The following is a 15,872-nucleotide window of genomic DNA, read 5'->3' on the forward strand; positions in this document are numbered from 1 at the left end:
GTTGGCTGGCAAGCCTGGTTACTACACGGGAGTTTCTGGGGATGACGTCGATATTTACGATATGTTTTGTACGATGATGATTATGACGACATAAACTAGCAGTACGGTGGTGTGATTTGGCTCGGTACGGCTCAGAAATAATAATACAACAAGTCCTAACATTCTGGGCAAGAACCAATCTGTGACACTTGACCTTTCGTTTGTGATAGTGGGTTCAATACGCCGTCAGGAGTTAGTCGTAGCTAATGCACGACCTACGTCCACTAGCACTAGTTCGCGCCTAGCTGTCGTTGAGCTACCCAACGCTCTAACGTCCTCTAGCTCACGTATCGTGCGGTAGATTTTGGGGTTGGGTTTGGGAGGGGGAGGTACCAGCCACAGATGTGTAGCTACCTCTCTAGGTTAGGGGGTTAAGCCTTGATAAGTAGTGCCACACCCGTTTCTTGAATATTCCTGTACTGAGTGTATTAACACTGTGAATTAGCCAGTACTAGCCATTGAAAATGTATCACGATGTATATATTCATAACATACTATACCGAGCAATTGTTGGGCTTGTTGAACTGGCATGCACCGTAAGACATGCCACATATGAATCTTGCGGCGAACAGCCTGCGAAGCCGCAAGACCTCAGGCAATCCACTTCCACCCCTTGCCCTGGCTGTCCGCCCACCGCACCCCGGCACAGCACAACGTGGCCCCCATCAAGAGCGCGCCGTCCCAATACGCGATACTCGCATACGCCGAGGTCCCCTTCTCGGGCCCGCCGAGCAGCGTGCCGCCGACGGGGCTGCCAAACATGGTCCCTAGCCCACGCACGAACAGGATGAATGCGTTGACGGCGGCGTACTGGCGGATCCCGAAGACTTCGGCGATCAGGGCCGGGAACAGGCCGTAGTACCCGCCGGCGGAGCAGCTGTACAGCACGATGAAGACGAGCCAGAGTGAGAAGGCCGTAGTTGATGTCGCCGCCAGCACGCTGCTGAGCCAGAAGGCGAAGACACTCAGCGCCGCAAGCAGGAGCGTCAGGATAAGCGTGTTCTGTCGTCCCAGGCGGTCGCCGGCGTAGCCGGTTAGGACGCGCGATACGGCGTTGATCGCGTTGCTGGCTGCGAGGAGGGTCGCTCCGTTTGATGCTGTTTGGCCAAGAACCACGGTGTATGAGGGAATGAAAGAAAGGGGTAGTTGTGCGCCGGCAGCCTAACATCAGGTTAGAGCGGGTCCTGGTATCGCACCGCGAAAAGGGACCAAGTAAGGTATATATGGGGCACAGACCTGGAGAAACGCAGCCACTGCGGAAAAGACGAAAGTAGACCTAGAGGCCAGCGCCCGCGAGACGTGGGTATTAGGCCTTTCGGGTGGCTCAGAGGAAGAGCCGGTCGCGAAGCGGCTGCGCGGCACTGACCAAGCGACAGGCAGCCCGGCGACCAAGTTGAAGGCAGCGTAGATTCTGAGTGTCCAGCGACCTCCGAGTGAGCTGAGCAGTGCCCGTATCACGGGCGAGAGGATGAGACCACCAGCTCCTCCACCGGCAAGAATCTGTGAGGGAATGGGCATCATAAAGTCAGCTGGAACTGCCCGGGATATCCTGTGAGATGCAATGCAGCTCTAGAGGTGTAGGGCGAATGACTTACAAAGCCCATTGCTGTAGCGCGATGGTTGGTGAAGTATTCAGGCGCCGGAGCCAAGAGTGGGAAGTACAGCAGGGACATGCCCAACCCGACAATCAACCCCTGCGTAAGCAGCAGGTGCCAGATGGATGCACTCAGCGACGCCAGCGCGAACCCGAGCGACATCATGCACACCCCGGACATGGTGATCATCCTCGGCGTTAGGAGGCGCAGGGCCCGGATGTGCCATAGGCGGGAGGAGTGCGAGGTACCGGACTCCCAGGCGCCATGCTCGATGCGCGAGATGACGGGGTTGACGACGATGCCGCCCGCCCAGGTCAGGCCGTAGCAGAGCGTGCCCACGAAGGCGAGCAGGGCCGTGGGCGGGGACGATGCAGAGGCCGGGGAGGGCACTAGGACGTCCTGGTCGGCGGAGAGGTAGAACTGCTGGAACACGCCGAAGCACTGGTTGTAGCCGATGGTGAGAGCTATGGTGGTGAAGGCAGACAACAGCACGGCCGCCTGCTTCTTGCGGGATATTGGAGCTAGCGCCGGCGTCGCGGCTGGGGCCGGATCTTGGAGGTCATGTTCGGAATGAGTTCCTCGTCCCTCCGACTGCCTTGTCAGTGGAATTGATTGGCCTCGTGCTGTTGCCATTGGGAACTATAGGTATGAGGTTTATAGCTGCTCTCTCTCGCGGGCCTTACTCATGCTTGTGGTGCTGTAGGAGATGGCGTTTATATGTACTCGCTTTTCTACCCACGCAGCGTAACCCGAAAACTCCATTGAAGGTCCCTCTTAAAAATGTCACCCGGGGGACTGGAAGGGCGTGCTGGGACCCGTGCTGGGGCCCTAAGCACTACTGTAGGTCGTTCTCCCCACCATCCGGGAAATCTCGCGTTCCGATTACCGTAGGCAGACCGCCGATCGGATATGGAATGATATTGAAGATGTCACACTATGATTAACATGTTGACTGTCTCAAGTATTACGGCTTTATTCACTTTGGTGAATGTGAACTGTTGTGCCTAGTGTTCAATGAAATTCTACCCAGGTCTTCTGATTGAGCACCGACCATACGTTTTCCAGCGCTTCGACAAGTAAACAGCTGCCCCAGCCCCGCTAAGTCCCGCTAAGTCCCCTAGACGCCTCAGTGACTTAGGCCCGATTCCGATCTGCCTAATGCATCTGTTCCTGGAAGTTTAAGAGGTACTGTTCCACTAACCGCCATATCTTCGGGTGCTGCCGGGTAATCAGAACTCGCCGACTGCCATTACCACAAAAGGCGCATACCGCTCCTAGAACAGAGCAATCATCTCCGTTACTTCAGCCGGGATAGCAACCAACTCATATCTTGAATTGGTAACAAATGGCGCATAACTGGTAAATGGGCAACAGGTCCTCGTAATCGGAAGGACCACGACTTTGCAAATAGAGGGAAATAGCAAGAGACCAATACCAACTAGAGGTCACATATACTTTTATTAAGCTCGGAGCCCATTTTCATCCTTAGAAAATCAGTCATTCATAATCCTTACAAGCCTTCTTTGTCTCAAGTCCGAGTAACACCTAAAACTGACGCCAGAAGGAAATTCCGAACACTGGCGCCTTCGAGACTCGATGAACGACCAGTATGAACCAGTAGAGAGCTGTTTCTCTCTCCCATTTGCTAACAACCACTGAACTCCTCACGATCTCGGTATTCTCGCCGCAATCTTCTCGCACAGCGCATGCAGCGACGTCGCGTTCGTAATCTCGAGCGTCGTCAGCTCCACCCTCAGCTCCGCGCGCCCAATTGCGGAACTCCACGGCGGCCAGCGAGTCCATCCCGTAGGCCACGAGCGACTTGCCAACCTCCATGGGCTCGCCGAGCCGCAGCGTCGCCACAAACTGCCGGTTGGCCACGTCGATGGTGGCTTTGAGCACCGACGACGCCGGCGCGCCGCTCTTGACTAGCAGGAACAGCGCCTGTACCGCCTTGGCCGCCTCGCTCGATACAGAACCGCTGCCGCTGCCGCCGCCGCCACCGCCCTCGGCCGTTGAGCCGAAGTCGAGCGCGGCGAAGCGCGCGTCGGCGAGCAGGCGCGCGTCTTGGGGCTGCGGCACCGCCAGCGCCGTGACGAGCTGGGCGTCGGCGACGGCGTCGGCCGCCCTCGGACCACCACTGCTGACGTCTTGCCGGAGCGCCCGCGCGAAGATCTTGACGAACAGCTTCTCGTTGATGGGAGTCCACGACGGATCAAAGGCCTGCAGGATCTCCTTGTGCTCCGAGAGGTAGCCAATGTCCTCGATGGCGCCCAGGTCCACGGCGCAGGCCGCGAGGCCCAGGCGGCGGCGGTAGTGCGCGAAGTTGTCGAGGAACACGTTGGCGGCGGCGTAGTTGGCCTGGCCGCGCTGGCCCACGACGCCCGAGACGCTCGAAAGCAGGGTGAAGAAGTCGAGGTCGCAGCCCTGCTCCCGCGCCACGTGGTGCAGATGCCACGTGCCGCGGTGCTTGGCGGCAATGGCCTGGCGGTACTCCTCCACCGACATGGAGCCGAAGATGCGGTCCCGCAGCACCATGGCGCCCTGGATCACGCCCGCCACGGGCGCAGGGGCCGCTTCGAAGCACCGTCGCACGTCTTCCTCCTTGGCGGCGTCGCCTTGGACCTCGAGGACGACGCAGCCGTGGGCCTCGATGTTGTGGATCGCGTTTTGCGACTTGGCGTCGCCGCAGCCGCTGCGCGAGAGGACCACGAGGCTTTTGGCGCCCAGACGCGCCATCTGGACCGCCATGGCGCCGCAAAGCCCCTTGAGACCGCCGACGAGGAGATACGAGGCGTCAGCACGAAGGCCGAGCTTTTCCCTGCGCTCGCCGAGCCTATTTATCAAAAAGGGTGGGTACAGTAAGTATAAGTATCGAAAAAAAGCCTTTCAATTTCTCACGGAGGGAGAAGCGTGGGGTGGGGGTCTGTCTTACCATAACCTTGGGGCGTCCGCTAGGACCATCGGTGATGATGATTTTTCCAACATGCGTCGCGCCACGCATGTAACGGAAAGCGGCCGGAATGTCGGCGAAAGAGTAGGTCTGAACCGGCCTGATGGGCTTGAAGTGGCCGGCGGACACCAAGGGCCACAACTGACGGTGCAGTCTATACATTCATCTCGTGTTAGTGCTTCTCGTCAGATCCAAGTTTCCGCTCAGTGGCGGCTTAAAGGGAGAATGGCGTAGGGGAAATGAACGCTGGGCGTGCATACCTGTCAATGACCTGATCGGTCACACTCAGATGCGACAAGTCAAAGGCTCGGTAGGAAGCGTTCCGGTTGAAAGGTTCCATGGACAGGAAATTGCGGTCCAACATGTCCTTCTTGCCCAGCTCGACCATGATGCCCCCTCGGCGATGCAGCGCCACGACTCGTCCAGAAGGTCCCCGACCACGGTGTTGATGATGACGTCGACGCCGTGTCCTTGCGTGGCCTGCATCAACTTGTCGCCAAACTGCGTCGTGCGGGACCCAAAGATGTGGCTCTCGGGGATCCCGAACGTGTCCATCAGCAGCTTCTTCTTGTCGTCGTTCCCGACCGTCGCGAACACTTCCGCGCCGATGTACTGGCAGATCTGGATACACGCTTGACCTACCCCTCCAGAGGCGGAATGGATTAGGACACGCTGCGGTTCAAAAGAGGGAAAAATGGGTCAGCTCTTGGTATTTTCAAGCAAAATTCAACGTTTCTCGGGGGTGTCCTTACGTGTCCCTTTTGGGTGTTGGCGAGATTGTATAGACTGTACAAGGAAGTCAAGAAGACACCGGGAATGCTGGTGGCATCCTGTAGCCGTGAGTGTCAGTTTGTGTATCCGCTCGGATATGATGATTATCATGACGGCGTCGGCGGCAGATTGTTTTGCTTACCTCGAAGGACATGTCGTCGGGAATATGGTGCGTACGCTCCGTACTGAGAATGATACGATTGGCAAAGGTCCCCTTCTCAAACACCACCACGCGGTCGCCCGGCTTAAACCTCGTGACGGACGGGTGGACGCGACGCACGACACCGGCGCCTTCGAGGCCCAACAGGTGCTCGTTCTCGGGCACGATGCCCATGGCCACGGCAATGTCCTTGAAGTTGAGACCGGCCGCGAAGATCTCGACTTCGACGCGGTTCGCTTCCAGGGGCAGTGCCGCGGACGCGACCTCGCAGAAACGCAGCTCTTCCAGGGTCCCGATACGCTCGCATTGCAGGCGTATCGTGGTCTCGGCCTCGTGGAGGTCGACCTCGGTCTCGGGCAAGCCCTTGACGAGCTGGGTTTCCGCCTGGTTCACGGCGTGGTGCGGGAGGAGGCGCGAAATATAGATGATGCCGCCGCGTTCGACGTACTCGTTCTCCGAATATAGCTTCGGCTTCTCCCTGGACGCTATGCTTTGGATCACCTGAAGTATAGCCTGCAGCGTGGCCGGATTCGTATGCCTCTCCACGTCCAGGATGGTGATGTCGACAGATGGGTCTTCAGCACGCACCGTTCTTGCGAGACCGATAATCATGGCCTTGTCGGGCGTGGTGACCTCCATCTGAGCCCCTCTGTGACCCATAAGATCTTCCGACCACTGCTCAGGAGGGCCTGGAGCGCCTTGCATTGCTCCTTGGACAAAGTCGGCATGATTGGCTCTCCCAACTCCAGTACGAGCGTAATGTTGCTCGATTTCATCACTTTAAATGGCCAATCGGGTTCACTCCACGCCCCAGCCAGCTTCGACGAGCCCTGCACGAATGCTTTCTGGAACCTTGCTTTGCGTGAAGTTAAAGACGTCCAGTCCTGTTGCGCCTGTCCGCTCCTTGGCCCCGTCGTCGTCGTCGTCGTCCGTGTTCATCTTGAGGCTCAGAGAAACAAGCCCATTCGGATATATTTTGGTGAATATTGATTGCGTGCCGCAGGGCGTAGTACCATTGGCGTAGCTCGCTTGCTCTGCTTCTCCCTGTTTGTTTGTGGTAACGTGAAGGAGGAAAGCAGATCCGTTGTTCTTGACGAACCGTTTCGCATTCTCCAGCGCCTTTCCTTGACCGATGCCGTGATGGGGAGTTCGCACCACGACCAAGTCAAACTTCTCTGCATCGTCTTCGTCAGGCAGAAAGCTGGCTTGGGTCGTATCCAGCAACTCAAACTCCCCACTTTCCGAATACGACTGGTAGGTTTCCTGCGCGGCGAGCAGGTCGTTGGGGTCGACGGCCACGTACCGAAACTTCCTGCAAGCCTTCCGGGTGGATCTTTCGAAGTCGGGCTTGTTGCCGTACCAGAGACTGCTGGAGACGCCGGCGATATGGACCAGTTCGAGAACGCTCAGCTGGGGGTCTTGTGCGATATCATGTCAATGATCTGGTTTGCGCATTCTTGGGGTGTAGCAGACCCCGCGAAACTCTCTCCTAGCGTATCGTGGATGCCATGACCCCGTCGGACTCTCGCAGTCATGGAGAGATCCGGCTTCCAGACGACGTGGCTGTACACATGCTTGCTGTAAACGTTGTCTGATGTCGCCAAGATATGGTACTCCAGGCCGGACAGCTTCAACAAGAGCAGGCCGCTTTCCTGGTCGTAGATGGAAACATTGGACATGTAATTATTGGCCCTCTTCACGGCGGCCCCGGCCCCGATAAACCGCATGAGATTGCGCCACGCCTCGGCTGCTCTTCTGGGGCACATCGTGGATGACCACCTTCCCAATCAGGGCAGGGATGAGGACGGCGTCCAAGTCGGACCTGTTCCCAGCCCAAAGACTAGGCCCGCTTGTCTGGAAGCAACCGTCCATGACGGCTGGGTGCAGCGGGTAGAAGGACTGCCGGTACTCGCTGGCTGGTTCCTCAAGGGACACGGTCGAGCGGCTACTCCTCTTGCCAGAGGTGGCTTCGACTTGGATCTGGTTCTGGAAAGCGGGACCGAAGCCATAGCCCTGATCGTTCATAGCTTTGTACCAGAGTGCCGCGTCCGTCGGGAAGCGGAGAGGTGCCAAAATATCCGGAGAAGCCTCTGTAATATCAGAATTTCTGGTCAGTGTCTTCGTCCCGTTCTATGACGGCTGGGTGTTGCCTAGGGCATTTGCTTACTCTCTTCCCGGAAAGCCTCCGCCTTGATTAGGCCCCGACTGTGCTCTTGCCAGATGTCTCCCACCAGACTGAGGACTTTGTACGAATGCCAAGTATCCCCGATCCGGTCTTGGGCGTGAGTGTCAGCATGACCTTGTGCTCGGTATTCTCCTCGAGCACAAGGGCCCTAGAGAAGGTCATGTTGCGCAATCGGTAGGTGAGAGAATTCGCCGACGGCCTTTCTTCCAGCATGGCCATGGCTTGGGTCTTTTGACGTACACCCTCGACGGCCATGGCTACAAAGCCAGCGGCTGGGAAGATGATATCTGTCCCCATCTGTTACACGAATCGTTAGATGATGATGACCTTGCCGCGCATCGGTAAACCACACCACACGGGTGGAGAAAAAGAAAAAAAAACCACTACTGACCTTATGATCCTTGAGCCACGGTAACGAGTTGAGGCTGAGCTTCTTTCGGAACGAGGGCTCGTTCCATGACGTCCCGGGGATCTTGGTTCCAATGAGATCGTGGTGAGGAAACAAACGATACCGCCAGTCTTTGCTCGCGTCATTTTCGAACCAATACTGCGTGCTATAATTCCATGCATAGTTGGGAAGATCCACAATGAGCGAGGGCCTGCCTTCTTGGCCGCTACTGGCCAGTTGGTTCACGGCGCGCAGATCGACCGAGCCTCCCGCGACGAACAGCTTCCCAGCGACGTCGAAAGTCGAGAGGACAGCATCTCGGCCGCGGGAGAGGGCCACGCAGTACTGTACATCGGCGACGTCGTCTCCCATGGCGGCCAGGATCTGCTTGATGGGTCCAGCAAGGGCCCCGGACGGGCCGATTTCGATCAGAAAGTTGACGTGGTTGTCGCTGGCCAGCAGCGACTGCACAGCTTGGTCGAAGAGCACCGGGTTCACCATGTTGCCCCTCCAGTACTCCGTGTCAGTCCCGCTGTCGCTGTCGAGGAGCTGTCCGGTTACCGAGGAGAACATGCGGACGCCCTTGTCGATGCGCTTGTGACTTTGGAACCGGGGAGCCAAGAGCCCGAGGTACTCTGCGCCGACGTGGTCCATGAACTTGGAGTGGTAGGCCATATTCACCTGCAACAGGCGGCCGAATTTGGCGTCTTGGGCGAGCCGTGCTCTCACCTGCTCCAGGGCGGTGACGGGACCCGAAATGGTGATGCTCTGCGGACTGTTGAAGCAGGCAATCGAGACCTGGTCCTCCAACCCCTCGGAATAGGTTGGAAACTCGGCGGCGGAGATGCCGGCCGCCAACATGCCAAGATCCTGCGCCGGGGCGGAGAGATGGGAAGCATAGCCTCGGTAAAACGCGGCCACGATGGCTTGCTCTCGGGTGATGAGACCGGCGGTGTAGGCCGCCGCGATTTCCCCCGAAGAGTGGCCTACAACGGACTCGGGCGAGATCCCCCACTGTTGGAGGATGTCGACTAGGACGATCTGGAGGGCCGTCACAAGGGGCTGTGAAAACTCCGGCCTGCGGAGGTATTCCGGGCTCCGCACTTGGGTCAGCTCGTCTACGTAGAAGAAAGCACACAAAAACGGTTAGTATACATCACAGCCGCCATGTGGTGGGTGCGACAAAAAAGCACCGTGGAGACAAACGTACCCAGGAGTCGCCACTCTGGCGGAGTAGGAAGGCTTTGGAGCGCCTCGTCGAGCAAACCGAGGATCTTCTTTGCGCCAGGGAATGTTTCCACCAGGGCGTGACCCATCTGCGACCACTGTGCACCCTGGCCGGTGAAGACAAAGCCTATCTTGGGCGCGTGCGTGTTCTTTTTGCCGCGCGAGAAAGCGCCGGCATCAAGGTCCGTGGACGAGGTGATGATATAGCCACGAGAATAGAGCTTGGACCGACGCTCGTTCAGCGTGTAGGCGAGATCGGGAAGGCCGGCCTTGACCTGGGGGTTCATCAGGTGCGTCCGCAACCGCGCGAAGTTGGCCTGCAGCGCGTCGTCGTCGTTGGCGGACAGGCAAAGCAGGTACGGCCGTCGGCTGGCGGCAGACGATGCGTCTTCCTGCTCCTCCAGACCCAAGAGATCGTCGCTGTCGGTCATGTACGAAGACTTGTGGCGTGTGTCCTGGACGAAGGAGCCCGTCTCTTCGATCACCACGTGGACGTTACTCCCACCGTACCCGAACGAGTTGACACTGGCCCGCTTGCATCGTGCTGCTGCCGGCCAAGGACGCGCGACGCGCGACGCCGAAACCTTGCTGCCGACGAAATCGATTTTGGGACTGGGGTCGATAAAGGTGGGATTTCCGGGAATCATACTGTTCTCAATCGAGAGGACCGCCTTGAGGAGGCCGGAGATACCCGCCGCGGGCTCGGAATGGCCAATGTTGCTTTTGATGGATCCAATGTACAAGGGCTTGTCGGGGTCGCGACCAGGCGCGAAGACCGAAGCGACGCCCTGGACCTCGGTGGGATCGCCGGCCTGGGTGCCCGTGCCGTGGAACTCCAGATAGGATGTGTCGTTGAAGTTGGTGATGCCCGCGTTCGCATACGCGGCACGTATGGCCAAGGCCTGAGCCGAGGCACTCGGACTGGCGATACCCGGCGTCCTTCCGTCGCTGTTGGTGGCGGTTCCCCGGATGACGGATCGAATGGGGTCGCCATCGCGTATCGCGTCCGAGAGACGCTTCAGGTAGACGGCGTTGACGGCCTCGGCTTTGATGTACCCGTCGGCCTTGGCGTCGAAAGTGTGGCATTTGCCGGACACGGACGCGGCCCCTTTCATCGTCCCGCTGTCCATGACGTGTTCCGGACTTAGGTAGATGTTGGCACCTGCCACTATGGCGCCGTCCACCTCGCCGGTGTTGAGATAGCGGCAGGCGACATCCAGTGAGACCAAGCTTCCCGAGCAGGCTGTGTCTATCGACATGCTGACGAGGTAGAAGAAGATCAGTATACCTCGAATACGGCCGGCTAGCGTGAAGAACCACGAAGCGGAGCTGAGACCTACCTGGGTCCTTTGATATTGAGAAAATGACTTATTCTGTTGCTCAGGATCGCTCGTCCAATGCCGATAGTGACTCCGGGAGGGCGGTCCTCGGGATCACGTGCGTGCATGTAGTCGTAATCTAGCAGGACCAGGTGTCAACCGGGGAGGAGGAAAAAAGAGACACCTGATTCTCGAACAAGACTCACCGACCGAGTAAGTGCCGACCAAGCAAGCCACGGCAGCTTTGTCCAGCTGCTCCAAAGTGATCCCGGAGTTCTCCAGACACTCGAAGACAACCTCGAGCAGCTGGCGCTGTTGGGGGTCCATAGTGACCGCATCGGTGTGGGATATAGAGAAAAACGCCGCATCGAAATTGCGCACATCAATGTTCTCCAAGAACATGCCTCCAGGAGACCGCATGGTCTTGGGCTTCGTGGACGCATCGTAATGTGTGAATTGGCGGAAGCGGGACTCGGGAACGTGGGTATCGGCGATGCCGCCGCGCATCAGGAAATCCCAGAGAGCTTTGGGCGTGTTGCTCTGGCCCGGCAGCCGGCAAGCCATGCCGACCACAGCAATCGGCTCCTGCCGGTAGGGAAGCTTCATCTTGGGTTCAAGATGGGCGGTTGCTCCTCTATCGCCGTGAGCCAGCATGGCTCCTGAGTCGTTTGCCACCATCTTTGCGAGCAATCGACGGCTGCGGACGTTTACGGAGTTATGCAATATAAGGAAGGAGACAAGCCGTCTTGCGAGAGTAAAAAGTCGCGTCCCGTAAACCTCCGGCGACTGCCCCAGTATATAAGTCACGCCCGTCAAAACTACTATTGCTATTAATGCACCGTAGGCTGAAGGCCTTCGGTACATATTCCCAGCTGCTCGCGTAACATACTACGCTGCCGAATGCTGAAATCAACCTCGTGAACTCAACTACAGGGACTCGACAGGTGAATAGGGATAACTCAAGTTCCAGCACCGTAGCGCAATGCTAGCTTGTGGGGTTATTCACTTGATTTCAGACAGCATCTTATTCCTAAGAGTATGTTTTTTTGAACTGGCAATAGCTGCGTCTGGCACTGCTTGCGACACAATCCTGGTGCAACTCCCTCCATCGGTGCGACCAGCGTATTAGGCCAGCGTAATAGATTCCCCGCTCTCCTCACCGATCACGACTGCCGGTAAAATGGGGTAGGGTTATTCAAATCGCCGTCGCATTACGTTGATAAAGTATACCATACACAATCATTGTCTCAATTCGGCGACTAAATAAGGTTTAGGTGAACTTTTTATAGTACTATCATTTATGGGGTTTGCATTTAAAGCAATATGATTGGTAGAATATCTACGAAGTCTCCATGCGCTAGAAGAAGCGGAGAAGCAGAAATATCACCGAGCAAAGTGTCCGATCCCGAAAGTACCATTACTACCACTAATACGCCGTAGCCCGGAGGCCTTTGGTACATCTGCCTAGTCACTCATGCAACGAACCGCGCCGACGTTATCATGCTGCTTCTCACCTGCCAGCCTCGTAGCATTCGAGGGAGCCTAAAGACGTTGACCAGGTTCGGGCGGTCCCCCTGTGTCCCCTGCTAGCTTATGCAGAAGTAGCCATGAATGTCTGTACCAACTGCCGGCAGCAAAAGCTACATGTAGGCAAGCCCCAATAATATAAGTGCCCTGTGCCTGGCAAGCCGCCGATTCGCAGTCAAGAAGGCCAAAGACCAGGAAACATATTGGAGCCAACATTGGCGATTCTGCGCCGAGTCTGAGCCCAGCTGCCCTCCACTCCCGAACGGCTCAAGCTTGGTCATCATGTCGGGAAAGAAAGTCACCTTCAAGACCTTGGATGGACTGGTCCTCGCCGGAGTGCTCTACAGCGCCGACCAGCGCGGCCCCGCCGTCGTCATCACCCCCGGCTTCAACTGCGTCAAGGAGATGTTCGTCGGCGAGGTGGCCGAGCAGTTCCAGTCACGTGGCATCACCGCCCTAACGTACGACCCGCGGACGCTGGGCGAGAGCGAGGGCGCGCCCCGCAACGACATCGACCCGATCAAGCAGGCCTCGGACTACTCGGACGCGCTCAGCTACCTGCGCACGCTGGGCGTGGTGGACCCGGACCGCATCGCCTTCTGGGGCCAGTCCTTTGCCGCCACCGTGGCCCTGTGCGCCGCCGCGCTCGACCGGCGCGCCAAGTGCTGCATCGCCGTGTGCCCGCTGCTCAATTTCGAGCTGGCGGCGACGCGCGCGCGTCCTCGCCACCGCCATGCGCGACCGCGCCTCCCAGCTCGCAGGCAACCCGCCCATGTTCCTCCCCGTGCTGACGGCCCAGGGCCGCAACCCGGCCGGCCTGGGCCTGGGCGCCTCCACCGACGAGCTCGACTACATGCTCAACGCCCAGTCGCGCGGCGCCCCCAACTACCAAAACCAGACCACCGTGCAGACCTATTACAAACTGCTCACGTGGCAGCCCCATGGCATCATGCGATACCTGGAGTCGACGCCCGTCCTGATGGTCATTCCGGAGCTGGACCAGATGTCGCCCCCGGAAGAGCAGAGGGCCTTGTTCGACTCCTTCCCCGAGCCCAAACAGGTCCACGTCGCCCTGGGAAAGGGCCATCTCAATGTGCTGAGTGGCGACGATTTTGCCGACTTGTCCGCTTTGCAGGCCGAGTTTTTGTTGCGTCACGTATAATTATAATAATGAAAACAGCGGGCTTGGGTAGATCAACGATTATTGATGGTACCCATGATCATGAAAATGGTGTTTTGCTTCGATACGTGAGATGGGAATTATCATAGTGGGTACGGAGCGGTAGAGTTTTCAGGGAGCCGACAGAAGTGCGGGCAAATGTGCATAATCCTAAGGCCGATTTTGAAAGGATTGATGATCTGGAATGTCCGCACCTGGACTGGCGTAGCACGTAATAATGTCCTGGGCGTTATTCAAGAAACACCTCGCCAAGACCGTCAAGCGGTCCCACAATAGCGACGACTATAGGATGAACATCCCGTGAATGCACGTACAAGATCCAAGTGCCCCAGTGTTTCCCATATTCTACTCCACCGCTGGCCAGAATAGCTTTGGCCTGCAGTAGTGTGATGTCGTTCTTATAAGAACCCTGAGCCTTCCCCCTGGGGTTTGGATTTTGATTCCAACCTTTAATTTTTACTCTCAGTTGACCAACACACGTACGCCCTTACTGGAGAGCGGGGGCCGCACAGCCAGCCGGTCGCGGTGAAACTCGACATCCTTGATGTCGAATTCATGCGGCGCGAAGTCGAAGCGGCGGAACAGGGTGGCGATGGTGATGAACAGCTCGGCGTAGCCAAGCTGGGTCCCCAAGCAGCCGCGGGTGCCGCGCGCGAAGGCCACCTGGTACCGTTGCAGGCTCTTGCCGTCGGGCGCCTTGGGGGAACCCAGCCAGCGCTCGGGCTTGAAGGAGAAGCTGTCGGGGAAGATGGTCTCGTCGTGCGACACGGGCCAGTTGTCCATGCTGACGATGGTGCCTGCCGGGATGACCCATTCCTTGTAGATGGTCGGCTCCTTGTCGAGGATGCGCGGCATCCGTTGCGAAGTACCGTATGTTAGACGCAAACCTTTTCGTACCAATTAGTATGAGGTGTTTGCATGCTTATGTCTCTTTGGATATGAGAGGGATGGGAGAAACTCACTCTCTTCGATGCAGCAGTTCAACCAAGGTAGCTGCTGCAGCTCCTCCCATGGGGGCATGATGTCCGGGTCCGGAATGGCTTCTTGCAATTCCTTCTGGAGCGTCCGAAGCGCGGGTGGGTTGTTCAAAATGTGGAACAGAGCGACATTCATGCCACGCGCGGGCGCCTCGAGACCGGCTCCGACAAGACTGACAGTCTCATCGAACAGTCTCAGCAGGGTCTTCTCCTCCTTGGGCAGATCCGCACGGAGCAGGGATACCACGATGGTATCGCTTTCATCCTTGGTCATGCCGGCGTCCACTGCCTTGATTGTCTTTGTGCATTGCTCCATCACTTCCTTTAGTAGTCACATCTTAGTATGCAACCAACTCAACGGTCTGTAAAATCAAGAAGGTGAAACTGCGCACTTACTGAATTCAATTTTCTGATGTGTTTGATATTCGGGTCGAGCTTGTCAGTAAGCCAATCCGGCAAGACCGATGCCATGGTTTGTAGTACCGGGAACTGCGTGAACCAGTGGATCGGTTCTACGAGACTGGACGTGGCCACGATAAGAGGCGCGGCAAAGTCTGGATGGTAGATGCAGTCGCCCTTGCTCCCAAAGCAGTAGTCTACCATGACATCACAGGCCAGGCAGGCAAACATGTTCTTGCAGTTGAGGACCTTCCCTGCGCCCTTGTACTCGGACTTGATAATCTCACAGACCTCGTCCACCTTTCGCTGGATCAGGTGGCACCGGCTGGAAATCTTGCGCTTGGAGAACAGGGGAGCCAGCGGCGCCCGCCGCTTGCGGTGTAGATCATGGGGAGACGTGTTAAAGATAGCCGTGGGGTTGCCGAAGCGGCGTGACAGAGCCTCGACTTTACGGACGGGCTTATTCGCTGCGTAAAAGGTCTCATAGTAATAGGAATCCTCAATATGTATCTCGGTTGGGTTGATGCGAATAATTGGGCCTAATTATTTGTTTGCTTCAGTTAGCCAGGCTACTTAGGAAGGAGCAATTGGCGTCTACTGAAAACTGACCGTATTTCTTGTGCCATTTCTGGTACTCGAAAGGGAACTGTCCACCTTCGCCGACGAAGAGCTCGTAGTAGGTCTCGACCCAATAAGTCAACGCCGCCAGCTTGGGGCCCGGGAAGCGAGCAAGGGGACTGAGGCACAGCCGGTACACGGCAATGCAGACAAGGTCCAGAGCAATCAGCAGGATGCCGGTGAGGATCCACTGCTGCAGTGACAGCGCGCGGACGTATTCACGCAAGTCAGGGGCGAGTTCCATGGTAGCGAGATTGGCTGCACTACCTGGCAGCGCCTGCAATGAGAAAACGGTGGTGACAGGCCTGATGTTCTGGGAGCTGACGGGCCGATTTGTACCCTGAGCCGACAAGGAAGCGTGACCGAATGCCAGCATAGTCTAACTCGGGCCTGAGAAAATTTGAAAGTCGCCGAATCCATATCAACCAATCTTGGGAGTTCGGAGGGTGTACAATCCAATCGGTGGGTCGGTCGGTCCCCCACGCGGGGTAATTAATACTTGAAGTGATTGGACAGAAATGATACGAAGAGCTC

The 15,872-nt window shown here is 57.3% G+C and overlaps 5 protein-coding genes across 5 annotated transcripts; 1 reads left to right on the plus strand and 4 right to left on the minus strand.

Annotated features, from left to right (window-relative positions):
* Nucleotides 1-630: 630 nt before the first annotated feature.
* On the minus strand, nt 631-2,267 carry PG997_012963 (monocarboxylate transporter protein; the record flags this gene model as incomplete). The annotated part of the gene is made up of 3 exons (XM_066817277.1): nt 631-1,200; nt 1,276-1,539; nt 1,635-2,267. 3 exons carry the CDS (start codon nt 2,265-2,267, stop codon nt 631-633), a joined length of 1,467 nt encoding a protein of 488 aa, XP_066662969.1.
* A 912-nt stretch (nt 2,268-3,179) lies between these two features.
* PG997_012964 (PKS-like enzyme) lies at nt 3,180-6,223 on the minus strand (the record flags this gene model as incomplete). Its single annotated transcript, XM_066817278.1, has 5 exons — nt 3,180-4,470; nt 4,848-4,966; nt 5,026-5,259; nt 5,340-5,417; nt 5,501-6,223. The coding sequence occupies 5 exons, from the start codon at nt 6,221-6,223 to the stop codon at nt 3,180-3,182; spliced, it is 2,445 nt and encodes an 814-aa protein (XP_066662970.1).
* A 93-nt stretch (nt 6,224-6,316) lies between these two features.
* Nucleotides 6,317-11,315, minus strand: PG997_012965 (Fumagillin dodecapentaenoate synthase; the record flags this gene model as incomplete). Its single annotated transcript, XM_066817279.1, has 8 exons — nt 6,317-6,936; nt 7,002-7,170; nt 7,259-7,608; nt 7,769-8,000; nt 8,095-9,209; nt 9,302-10,578; nt 10,659-10,776; nt 10,844-11,315. 8 exons carry the CDS (start codon nt 11,313-11,315, stop codon nt 6,317-6,319), a joined length of 4,353 nt encoding a protein of 1,450 aa, XP_066662971.1.
* Nucleotides 11,316-12,446: 1,131 nt separating this feature from the next.
* PG997_012966 (uncharacterized protein) lies at nt 12,447-13,326 on the plus strand (the record flags this gene model as incomplete). Its single annotated transcript, XM_066817280.1, has 2 exons — nt 12,447-12,826; nt 12,864-13,326. 2 exons carry the CDS (start codon nt 12,447-12,449, stop codon nt 13,324-13,326), a joined length of 843 nt encoding a protein of 280 aa, XP_066662972.1.
* Nucleotides 13,327-13,806: 480 nt separating this feature from the next.
* Nucleotides 13,807-15,582, minus strand: PG997_012967 (cytochrome P450; the record flags this gene model as incomplete). The annotated part of the gene is made up of 4 exons (XM_066817281.1): nt 13,807-14,231; nt 14,307-14,643; nt 14,718-15,259; nt 15,330-15,582. 4 exons carry the CDS (start codon nt 15,580-15,582, stop codon nt 13,807-13,809), a joined length of 1,557 nt encoding a protein of 518 aa, XP_066662973.1.
* Nucleotides 15,583-15,872: the final 290 nt, after the last annotated feature.

Source organism: Apiospora hydei, assembly GCF_038363865.1.
Source record: "Apiospora hydei strain CBS 114990 chromosome Unknown utg000009l_segment0_segment0, whole genome shotgun sequence".
NCBI lineage: Eukaryota > Fungi > Ascomycota > Sordariomycetes > Amphisphaeriales > Apiosporaceae > Apiospora > Apiospora hydei.